We start from the raw sequence: 12691 nt of genomic DNA on the forward strand, positions 1-12691 counted from the left end.
TCCATCTCCCCATTTTCTGCTGGGGAAGACGCATGTCAGCACCTTTTGCTGTCTTTCTGCTCGATGGAAGTGGAAGGCTGAAAACAGCATTGATAAGGCCAAAGCTGGGAAGGTTACTGATGGGTAGAAAGTTTCAGTGGGACCATGTACTGGAGGACAGTCAGAATTTGGCAGGGAGCTTTCAGAAGCTTTTGTCTAGAATTTGTAAATGCCCTTCTAAAACAAAGACCAAAACTTGAAACAATGCTGATACCTGCAGACAATTTATAATGAGATGAAGATGAAGCAGTGTGATTTCTAACTCGTTAGTCTTTCTCTGCAAGCTCAGATAGCAGAGTTTTTCAAGTGGGAGGCGGGAAGAAAACTGTTCTTGTGACCTCCAGAAAGAGACAACGGACCCCACTCAGATGCAGCTTCCTGAGTGATAAAATTTATATTGCTACAAGGACTGCGCAAAGAAAGAAAGAAGAAAGAAGAAAGAAAGAAGATAGAAAAGGCCCAGTCTCTGCACTCCCATCACTGACTGAGATTAACAGGAAGGAAACGTTATGCAATTTCTTTCTAGAGAAGCCCATACAACACCACTGACCTGGTGCTGTTTGGCATTGCAAGGACCTGGTACTTCAGGTTTTTTACAAACTGAGCTGGCACAGAGCAGCAATGGCACAAGGGCAAGAATTAAATTTACTGTCATTGCCCAAGGACCAGAAGAGATCCAGGTTCAATGCAGCTGATTCCCTCAGATATTTATGATGTATCCAGGAATTCAGCCATCCCCAAAATACTTCTTTTCCTCAAGTACTTAAGTATCATGTGGCATCAGGAGCTCTGGGATAGGTGGCTGCACCTGAAAGGAATGTGAAGAAGGTTGTATAGGGAGATGCAATGCCTACAAAGACATAACCTGCAAAGACAGTCCAGCGCTATCAACGTCTTCAAACTTTTTCTCTGTGGCTGAGGAGGAAAGTCATCTGTCTATGTTAACTTTGAAGGATGAAAGTATCCTTTCTCAGCATTAGCCTTTTTTCAGACTTCTTGCAGAGTATCAGACTGGGATACCATCAGGTTAATTGGGAAGTCTCCATTCATGGTAAAATATGGAGAAAAAACAACTGACAGATTTTTGTTCCCTTGTCTGAAAGGAGAAGCTCAATTACTCCAGTCAGGAACTCCCAACCTCAGCAATATTCCTCTCCTTATTTTGAGCTTTGTAAGTTGTGCCTTTTAAGCATGCTGGGTTACACATACATTAACTAGAAAAGCACAGAAATAAATGAGGTGAAGCAGGCTTTGTAAATAAATGGATTAAGCGCCAATATGAAAGAAATGGATCGCTGAAAAGTTCATAACATTTTTCCATGCCAGTGGCTTTGATCTGCTCTCTCGGAACTCGGAGCCTCGCTGCTGCTAAGATGTGCCACAGTTGTCTTTTGCATGTTCATGGTCTGGCTCTTCAAATGATGTTGAAATGACAAATTTTAGGCCAAATTATGCCGGCAACTAGCCAAGGATCAGATGATCCCTCTCTGGCAACACTTTCATACATTTCTTACCCAAATGGACAGCTTAAGCAAGAGCCTGCAAAGCTAAAATTCAAAAATAAGAGGGAATGGGAGGAGGTCCAAGGCTGATTATTTTCCCCACCTTGTAGCTATCAGAAGGAATGCTCTAGTATAGGCCTGAGTGGTTTAAATATGAGTTTAGTCAATGGTGTTCAGCAGACAGCCCCTGATGTGTAATATGCCGTCACAGGAAACCATGTCCCTGATATGAGGACTGAAGTCATGGTGCCATGAGAGAAACTCCTTGATGAGGTCCCAGCTGTACCCAGGCAGTAATATCGTTGGCTTGGTGGGAGAGGCTCGTTCCAGGTGCATCCTGGGCAGGGAAGTCCAGAACGAAGCTTCCAGCCATGCCACCCCGAGACAACACAGAAGCCAAGTCAGAGTCAGAAACAAGTGGCTGAGCCTCGTGCATTTAGACTAGAAAGCAAAAAGAAAAAGGCAATGCAGGACTGGGAAAGCAGAACTGCTATGCCAACCTCTGCCTGTTTCAGGAGCTTGTATTTACTTGGACTTACAGTTTCAGCCATTTAAAGGGAAGTGAAGAAGTGAAGTGCAGTCACAGGGCAGCAAACCTCGAGGAGATTCCCACTAGAGACATATTGGAGGAAACAAGAAGGAAGTAAAGCCATGTCCTGTCTGGCATCCTATCTGATATTGGCCATAGACGAATGAAGAAGAATGACGGCATTAAAAAGGAGATCACACCCTCCAAAGTTTAGCCAGTCTGTCAAGAAAAGCTGTCCTCCATAGCAGCAGCAGAAGATAGAAAGAAGCAAGAAATGTGATTTTTTTTTTTTTAATCTTAAAGAGCCTTCCTCTTCATCTCCCCTGCTTTTATCAGCTCCTGTGAAGAAAATTCACACCAGCTGTCTTAGATGACGAGGACTGGTCTGCACACAGAAGGAAGTGACAACGAATAGGACGCCTCAAATCACAAACTGCAACATAGACAAAAATAAAACCTTATGATTGACCCAGTCAATCCCATTCCTCAAGCAAAAAAAGTTGTCTTTTGAAGGTTTCACAAAGGGAAAACTTCTCTGCACTGCAATAGGAATGCAGCCTATTTAAAAAAATGGAGTTGATGTATTCCATGCAGCATATTTCTTGCCTAGGTATATCCTGTATTGTGTTAAGTAAACTTTCATATATAAAGCAGCTTAAATCAGTTTTAAGTTATATTTGCTTTCCTGTCCCTGTTAAGTATTAAAAGATCATGGTATTCAGGGGAAGAACAGAAGTGTCATTATTTTTGAGGCTCAATAACGCATGTTATACATCACAGAAGCTCATATTTCCCCAACATACAGGAATATGAGTCTATATTTGATTAACATAAAAAGACCCTTACCAGAAAGTGAGTAATCTGTATTAGTCATCCTCATGGCTGGAGTATAAGATACACTTGGCATGTCATGGCCCTTCTCCTTCTGTTTCCGTCGATACCACACAAACAGTGCCAGCAAGACCATAATAATTAGAAGGAGAATAATAATTCCAATGATTGCTCCCACTGAGTGCCTCTCTGATCCAAGAGCAGGGCTAATTTTAGTATAGGGGTTTAATTCTTCCATCATAAGAGCCGCTGTTAAAAGTAATTCATAACACACTGTAAATTGAATCGTGCATTTCATTTTTGAAATACTATTTTTTTTAAAGCAAGTACATCATTGGAGGGGGAGAGAGAGAAAGAGAGAGAGAGAAAGAGAGAGATATTTTACAGATAGAATTTCACTGTACCTTGATCACATCGGATTCCTTTGAAGCCTGGACTGCAGTAGCAAGTACCTGTGACGTGGTCACATGTAGCATTATTCATGCATTCACACAGTTGTTTGCAACCATAACCAAACGTTCCTGGTGAGCACTCTAGGAAGCCAAAGAAAAAGATTGGAAAGAATTCTGCTTTTTTCAGGAATGGGTGAAATGCTTGCTGTGGATAATTCAGCAGAAAAGTCTCCCTGGTTTCAGTATCTCTAGGATAACACTCTAGTGTTAGATTATTATTATTATTATTTTAAAGCAGGAGATAAATGTATTTCATGTACAATTTGGGGTATTATTAAGCTGTAACTTTCTGGAAAAGTCATACAAGACTTCAAAAGGATGAAACCAATAATATGTACAGAGACTTTAGAAGGCTTGATATATATTACAAGGGTACAGAATTTAACAGGGCAAGAGCTCAGAAGCTGTAGACAGCATCTTGAAAGACCATAGCATTCTCCACCAACACTGCATATTTTTTTTTCATGGGGGTAGCTGCAAAGAAAAGCTTTAATGTACCTTTATAGGAACACAATAGACTTTTACCAAACAAATCCCGCATGCTTTCATACTTATCCCTACTAGTGTTAGAAGATGAATATAACATTGTAGGTGGAATTACAGAATTGAACATCTGAATGGTTTGATTAGCTCTGCTTCTGTACTAGGATTCCTAATATAGGAGGAATTTATCCTGTCCTTGTATTTCTATCAAAGACAAAATGATTGAATGTCCAGCTGAGAAATTTATTCATACAATTACCATGATGGGCTATTACAATAAATCTGTAGGCAGCTTGCTATACTTCTTAAGGCACTATTCAATAATAAATTGAAAGAAACAACTTCTGTCACATCCTACTTATTTCTGTGGAGAAGACACATTATTGAATGCATGCACACTTGCTATGATTCTTTAGAATACATATTGTTTGTTTTAAGATGTGATTTCTTGTGTGTTACTGCAAATGTTTTGCATAGCATGATGATACCTTCCCAATGTCAGCCTCTAAGTAACTTTTAGTAGCCAAAATTTAACATTAAGTAATGAACAGTAGCCAGTATCTGTATAATGATTTGCAGTGTGTATTAAATTTGTATCTCTTTATTTCATCTGCAGGTTCCCAAACATGGAAAAATAAAATTATTACAATTAATGCTCATTCTGCTATTAACCTGTAGCCTATTTAAAATTAATAAGGCCTAAATTTTTGGCCTGCACCACGGAAACGATGTCTGCATTTAGGCATTTCATCTGCAATGCAGTGTGACTGCCCATTCAGCAGGATTTTGAGAAGGAAGGAGTTTTAATGAAGAGATACATTTAGATTAAGTAGTAGAAAAACAAATAAATACATTCGTAGTCTGGATAGAAAAGAAAGCCTCAGGCTTTGTACAGAGGTCAAATTATAAATGTAGCTTCTTGTATAAAGTCTGCTATGATGCAGTTCTGCTATGGAACTTTTTAGCTTCCTATTTTTTTTATGGCTGCAGTTAGGGTCTACACAAATTCACAGTAAGTTGGCCACTTACAGAGTTACAGTGGTGCCATATGTAATCCCCACGAGCATGCAAATTTGGTCCTGAGATACATGCTTTGCTGAATGCAAATATGTGCAAAAAGAAAAGATGTTCATGAATTTAATTATATGTACAAATACTTTCATAAAGATCCATGTAGTAAGCTACAGTTAAGAAGCTTTCACTTGCAAATCTAGCAGGAAGGTTACTGTATTACCTTACTGCCAAAAAAGGGAATGAAACCCTGTGGAATTAATGCCTTGGTAAGGTGAGACGGATTTCACCCTGCATTTAGAATCCAAGTAAGTGTGTGAGAATTTTCTTTTTATTTACTATACTGGACAAACAACTAATTACTCAACTACAGCACATACCGTTTCCACCACCCTAATTCTTTGTTCTTAAAAGAATCCATTCGGCGCGACATGCTAAATAAGTCAGCAAGACATCAACAACAATTACAGTAAAATATGCCAGTACCCTTGCAAGGTAATTGAAGTTCATTGTTAAATACTTGTTCACTACTCAAGTTAAACACAGATCTTTCAAAAAATGGCAAGCAACCTTTTTCTCCTTGATCTGTTTTCATTGTAAAGATGAATCTTTATTTGGCCCACATCTATAGCATAACAACTTATGCAAGAAAGCCCCAATACTCCTTGGAAGGCAGAGAGCAGAAAGGGCTTCTTTCTTTTAACCCTTCTGTCTTCTTTCATGCCCAGGGAAACCTGATGCTGCTGTTCTCAACAATGTTAGCAAGGCATGAAGCAGCTTGGTTTTTTTCTATTAATTAGGTACAAGATGGTCAGGAAGGCTACATCGAGTCAGCACTGAGTGCAGTGACTTGCTTTTATCTCACCTAACTTTAGACTGGGAATGGAAAGGCGTAATTACAGAGGATTCACTACATTTCTTTATGCTTAAACAGACTGTCCAGCTTTTCAGAGATGCCTTCTTCTCCCTATGGATTATATAAGGTGCCTAGGGTTACTCTCTTGCTGACATCAACACCTCATTTAAGAGCCTATTTCTGCAAAGAATTCTGAAATATACCCGCCCCTGGAGAAACACAAAAATGGAAGTCATGTTGCTACTTACTTTGCTCACATTGTTTGCCTGTAAATCCAGTCCTGCACGTGCACTGGCCAGTGATGTGGTCACAGTCCGCTCCGTTCTGACACTGACAAACATTGGCACAGTTTTTTCCATAAAAAGCAGCTGGGCAACCTTTCAGGAATCAGAATAAGGAATGACTAAGAAATAAGCTGAAACACAAACTCAGATGCATTATCAGCACAAAATAGGTAGGCTTATAAATCTATGGATTTTCAGCCTCTGTATATTTAATAACATTTATTTGATCATCTAAATGTAGAGATACTACAACAACCAATTTTCTTGGAGTTTCTCATATCTTACAGAATTGCCTCTTAAGTGTTTCAGAAGAACAAAAACTTGACCCATCTATACAAACTACTTTTTCAAGAAGTAAAAGAAGATGGCTAAACAGAAACTCTCTAAAAGGCCAGAGATCAATCCTTTACTTGCAAGTGAAAGAGCCTTCTTAAAAGGCTCACCAGAATTTGATCTCCTCCTTCGTACAGTGCTGACAATTTGGCACTAGTAGGATGAGAAATCTCAAATATTTTCCTAAATCAGAACACATATACTGGGGCTTTAACAAGCAGGGACATAGACTGTGCAAATTCTGGCGACGAATCAATAATCTAGATGATCGGTCCCTCCTTTATCGAGTGCCAAAGGCATAAAACCTTGAAAAGCTTCAGGCCTCTTCTCTTCGGGGTGATGTGAAGTTATCACAAGTAAGAAGCCGGTGGTTTAACAGGGAAGACTGCAATACTTGTAAGAGACACGAGGTAGCAGCACATACTTTGACAGATTCCCTGGCACAACAGTGTCTCTGAAAGGCTTACGCTGTGTGCAGTAGAGCCCCGTCCAACCATGAGTACATCTACATTCTCCATCGTAAGGGCTGCACATTGCTCCATTGTGGCAGTTGCATGAATGAAAGCAATCAGGACCCCAAAAACCAGTGGGACAAGCTATGAAAATAAAAAAGATTTGTCAGCTGACAAAAAAAGCAATGATACTGTGTTACTGCTGCAGAGGAACAACAATAAAGGGAGAACCTCTGAGACACCAGCAAAGTCAGAACTTCGCATTGCAGAGCTTGGCATCGCTGCGGAGACTCCCTGACAATGACTGGTCCTTCCAAGACCACGACTGCTTTGCAAACCCAGGTGCCAACCTGCAACCTCATCCACGCTGTCAATCCCTGGCACAAGGGATTTCTTCCCCGTGTAGGTCAGGTGGCAGGATCAGGTCTTTGCTGCGTATATGCACTGAGAACGACTGAAACAGGGACCCTCAACACTATATTAGTCTAAGTGCTGCAGCCACTCTCCCTGCCTTACTCGTATTATCTCTGAAGACAATTTAGACAGGGCTTTACGATATGGAGGTAATTTAATTTTCTTTTTGATATTCTGGAATTCTTGCATAATAAAGCACAGCTATTCATGGTTTACTTCTGCTATGCAATCAACTACTAAAATTACCACATTCGTTTGAAGCATAGACTGCTACTCAAATTACGTAAAAATGTAAAGAAAACTTCTTACAGTATGAATTCCCATCCACAAAATCAGATTGCTTTTGTTGATGGGGCTAATATTAAATTAAAATCTCCAGGTCTATTACATATTTCAACAAGTACAATATTACTACATTTTCAAAAGTTATTTTAAGCCTCCCTCCAAAAATGAATGCAGTAAGTTACAGTTATTAGCGCCAGACTAAAAGAACCAAAATGATGATAACCCTTCAATATAACAACTATATTTTTGCTTTAAAAAGCACTTCCCATTGCTTCCTATTAAAGACATGAATTAATAAGGCATGGTTCCCAGGAAACCTGAAAGTACAGAAACTGTGCCTATTTCCATGTCTGCCATTGGCTCCAATTCTGATGATAAATGCAAGTTCCTGGCATATGACAGACATCTCTAAAGCCAGAATGAATAGCAGAAAAAACCTGCCATGACGTATATCAAACAAAAGGTCACTGAACTCACACAATGTAAAGCTGAACAGGATTTGGCCTAAAGTATTCATGCTATGAGCAACCAGAAATACTTTTACAATGCCTTTGCAAGCCAGAGCTGCAGGGTCTGTTAGTGTCTCCAGAACTGGCTCTGGAGTTGGGGCTAAAATTAAATCCTTTGCAGTTACATCTCTTGGTCATTCCAGGTCAACTGGTATGGAGGGAGGTCTGACCGAAATAGCTCAGTACTGGACTCGGGTACGTGAGGCCAGGTGCCAACAGGAGCCTGGTGTGAAGCCAGGTTCACCTTGGGAGATTTACACTTTCTTTACAAGAAGGTAACTGAGGAAACAGTCAGGTTCCGACTTCCCTCATCCAAAATACAAAGTAGCTATTGCCAGGTCCTTCTGCTTGCTAAACTGGAAATTGTTGCTGCTAAACTGGCCTGCCTCTGTAAGAAAAACCATCTTTTTTCAAGGTTAACAGAAACTAGCAGTAATTTCCCAATCACATGGCTAAATATAATGAGGAATCTGTGGAGCCTTCTGTCTTTTTTTCTTTTTTTTTTTTTTTTTTTTTCTATTTTTGAGTGACAGCAATATTCTGCCTGTGGAAGACACACAATAAAAGCAAAATTACAGCCGTCTGTTTTTATCCGATTCCTACTTTATCACTTGAAGTTTAATATATTTTACTCTGGAATGCTGTCTAATATGCTAGTTGTATCCTGAATATGAAGTAACATTTCTGAATGATAGGATATTGCTTCCCTCTGTGATCTATCTTCAATTAAGGGATGCTCTTAGGAAATGACACTTTGGGATCAGCAAATGCCAATCTTCTACCTGGGCAATTTTCAAGAAGAAATCCTCCATCCCTCCAAGCCCACATTGACTTTTACAATTAAATTACATTTAATAGAAATATTTCAGCTGCCTAATTTTTCAATTCTGGGGGCTTGGTACATGAAAACATTTACTGGTTAATAATTTCTAATGTAATAGCTGAAAGAAAATGATTTCAAAAAATAAATAAAAGGGAATTCGGCTAGAAATTAAAAGGGAGCATGGAGCTTTCTTTTCTGATGTGATGCTTGTGACCCCCCTTTCCTGTAATAGAAACTAGTAACGGCTTCTGCAAATTCCAAATGCAGAAACTAATTCAAGCCAAAACTAACTTAGATTAATTAAAAGAAATAAGCTATAAAGAGACTAAGGCACTAGCTGCTGTAATACTACAAGGATTTCCCCAGAATGTGTCTTTAACTTTCAGAAAACACTAAACAGGAAATATATGTTATTTTAAAGCAGAGGTGGAAAAATAACACTTTGCTTACTCTGAGAGCAGTCTGTCCCTATCCAGCCTGGAAAACACTGACATGATCCATCAATAGGATTGCACGTCCCGTTCTCGGTGCATTGACAGACCTCAGCACAGTTCTTCCCATATCTTCCACTGGGACAGACTGTGAAAATATAAGGCAGTTTACTGAAGGCTTTTCATGATGAATATGAGGAAGTCATAGGACTTAACATTTAGCAATTAGAGATAAAAGTAATTACAATGTTTTTCTTTGCTGAAGCCAAACAGGCAAAATCCTTCTGGAAAGAAGGAAAAGGCAGAAAGTATTCAAGTCCATTTTGTTTGCTTACATCCCAGGCATAAAGACAACAGGAAAAAGTTGTCTCGAGATCCATTTTTCTGCGGGAAAATGAATCTGATATAGTTAGAAGATTACAATTACTGAAGGGCATTATGGAAGGCTGAAAACAGGAGAGACAAAACAGAGAAAAGGGGTTACTGGGAGAGGAAGAGAACAGTAAAGTTGAGGAGAATTCAGAGTAGTAGCAAACAGAAATAAGTGGCTGGAAGGGATTGATCTGGGGACTTGGCCAAGGGGGTCCCTTGGTGCAAACCCTGAAATAGGGTTCTGTGCTGGCTCGGAGGATTACAACCTCAACAATAAGAACAACAAAAGTAGGAAAGGAACATTTTAGGCTAAATATCAGCCTAGTGAAGAAGTCTCAAGAAGATGGAGAGCAACAGGGACTCTTACTTTCAGGCCTGTCACTAGAATCTAACAACTCCCTTGTACTGTACAACTGATAATGACAGTAATAATGGACCAAAAGCTGCAAACCTTACCACCTGGTATGATGGCCTGACATACTAGCCATGGGTATTGTACTAGGAGGCCAGTGCCCATGAAATGGCTGATGGCAGATAAGCTTGCAGGAAGAGGCTGAAAGAGCTGTAGTCCTTTCCTCTGCTATCCCACTAGCACCACAAAATGCATCATGCACCATGCGGCGCTGCAATATTGGGCATGCTAGAGTACCTACCTCATCGCTGTCCTGATTCCTTCTGGATCAAATAATGGTGAGAGGGGAAGGTGCCTTTACTACTAAATACACTAGGCTTTGCTGAAGATCAACTTTCAGTAATGTTGGTGGGAGGCAGGCCCCCAACATCTCACAGATTCAAATCATGCAAGTGGAGAGTAAACCAGGAGCAAGACTGCCACTTCCCTAAGTATTTTTACCATATAACTCGGCAGAAGACTACTCCCACAAATTAAGCACTTATCCAGTTGGGGAAATGTCATGCTTGTCTTTTGGCATCCATTCACCTATTCCTCTCCACTACCCCTTGCTGGAGTAAGTGTTCAATTAGGTTGCAAATGTGGTTTCCAAGGATTATATATAGGTTTGACTGAGAGCTGTTAAACAGATGTGCTGCATCCTAGAAAAATCAGCGTCTATTCTTGTTTGTCCACCTAGCCTATTCCTGAAGTTTGAAGAAAAGAAACTCTGAATTCTTTTCAGACTCATCTTATAACAGCCTAAGCACAGTGACATAAAACTAATAGACACGTAGATCTTCAACCTCCCACCAAATTATTGGAAATCTTTAACGTTAAAGTTGATGGAAAGCTCTGCTCAGTAATGAATGAAATGTTTAATTTCTGTGCTCTTATTGGCTGTGTTCCCTGACAAAAACAGATGTATTTTCAAAACAAGATAAAACATACAGTCCATCTTTGCAAAGAATGTAACAAATGGAACTGGACTTGTATGCTGGTAAATAATAGTGATGTCAAAAAAGTGATTAAGGCACTTTCCTGAATTATGCAACTGTTTTACCTCTTCAACCACTCTCACTTTCTCATATGTAGTCTCTGCAGGTGACCTCAATCTATCCTGACTATGAATCAGTCACAGATTGAAATCCTGAGCTGTGATTCATTTGCTTTTATACAATATGCCATTCTCTACTCTTACTATGGCAGAAACCTTAGAATGTGCATACTATTGTTTTCTGCATGCATTTCTATATACTATGGACTTATCTGTAAGAGTGGATAAAGTTGGTTTTGGCTTTCAAATTATGTGCTAAACAGAACAGTTCTCTAACTGAAAAGAGATAAAACTAAACACAATATACAGACACAATGAAAAGAACAATACACAGACACAAAGAGAGAGAGAGAAAGAAAGAAAAGCCCTCATATCACAGAAAGAGCAAAAACTAAAACGATCTGTCAGCCTAGGTTCTCATACATGCTACACCATCATTCAGTTCCAATGCTCTATATAGAGCAGTTCAATGCAATATTTTTATTGCATCTTTAAGATGGAGATAGATAACGTCACTTAAATGAAGGCTGGATTTTTTATATGTACAAAAAAATTGTTCTCAAAAGACTTACTTAAAATAGGAGCTGATTTGCACTGCAACATGGAATACTAATGAATCAGGAAGAGATTTGTGATCCAAACACCGATGCTGACAAAGGCAACAGGCCATACTTTATAAAAGAAATGCTTTGGTTCCACACAGTGAGAGCTAGCAGAGGGTTTCCTACCGTGTGAGCACCTCTTGTCTCAGTGAAATAGTATGATGCTCTCCAGAATGTCAACATGAAAGGATTACAAAAGCCATCCTCCCAAAATGGTTGTTCTCATTAATTTAAGTAATCTAGTTGTGGATTGGCACTGTGACTCTCTTGTAAAGGTGTGAGATCGAAATACAAGCACTTTTTCAAATGTCTCAAACATTTTTAAACAAAGCTGTAAAGTACGGACTAATACCACTTTCTTCAGGAGCAACCTGATTGTACAATGCAGATAGTGATGTTAATTAGCTACAAAATCTCTGAAGTGGGACTCCAAAAGTCCCTGTGGGATGTCAGGTGTGTTCTAGCAGTGATAACAAGTTATTATCAATCCATCTTGCTACATGATTGTGAAAGATATTCATAAAACAGCTACTTAGTTGTTCGCTGCTCAGAATCCTCAGCACAACCATGTCAACCTATGCCATTTCGGAGGTTACACAGCTCCTCGCATGCATGTGCTGCTGATGGAAGAATGTTCCCACTGCCAGAAAAGAGATGGCACAAGGAGATGAAAATTCAAAAGTGAAATCTTCATTTCACATTTTTTCGAATGGAAAACATTAATTAGCATTTTTCTTTCTACAAAATAAAGTTACATGCTAACTCATTATGACAAACTGCAACACAAATTGATTTTAATTAGGACATGAATATTTTAAAATTAATTTGCTGGATAGATCAACATTTCAAAGTAAAACCAGAAGTGCTGAACATCTGAGCAAAAATAAAATAGTTTTCTTAAGAGGATAATTAGCCCTGCTTACGCTTTGAAATCTGGCTAACTTTTCACATAAAATGGACAAATTCACTGAAATATGTTAATTTTAATAAATTAATTGGTATAATGTTTAGTTGACTATACAGCACAGGAAAAAG

At 39.1% G+C, this 12691-nt stretch overlaps 1 protein-coding gene across 7 annotated transcripts in view; it reads right to left on the minus strand.

The window, feature by feature from the left end:
- The window catches only part of MEGF11 (multiple EGF like domains 11), a 293642-nt gene that overhangs the window by 30560 nt on the left and 250391 nt on the right, over positions 1–12691 (minus strand). For all 7 annotated transcript variants that reach the window (XM_069798622.1, XM_069798618.1, XM_069798621.1 and 4 more), the window contains 5 exons: positions 9254–9382; positions 6788–6916; positions 5952–6080; positions 3306–3434; positions 2917–3150 (listed from right to left, as the gene is read on the minus strand). In XM_069798622.1, coding sequence (XP_069654723.1) covers positions 2917–3150; positions 3306–3434; positions 5952–6080; positions 6788–6916; positions 9254–9382 — 750 coding nt within the window. The remainder of the gene's footprint in view (positions 1–2916; positions 3151–3305; positions 3435–5951; positions 6081–6787; positions 6917–9253; positions 9383–12691) is intronic.

Source organism: Haliaeetus albicilla, chromosome 12, assembly GCF_947461875.1.
Source record: "Haliaeetus albicilla chromosome 12, bHalAlb1.1, whole genome shotgun sequence".
NCBI lineage: Eukaryota > Metazoa > Chordata > Aves > Accipitriformes > Accipitridae > Haliaeetus > Haliaeetus albicilla.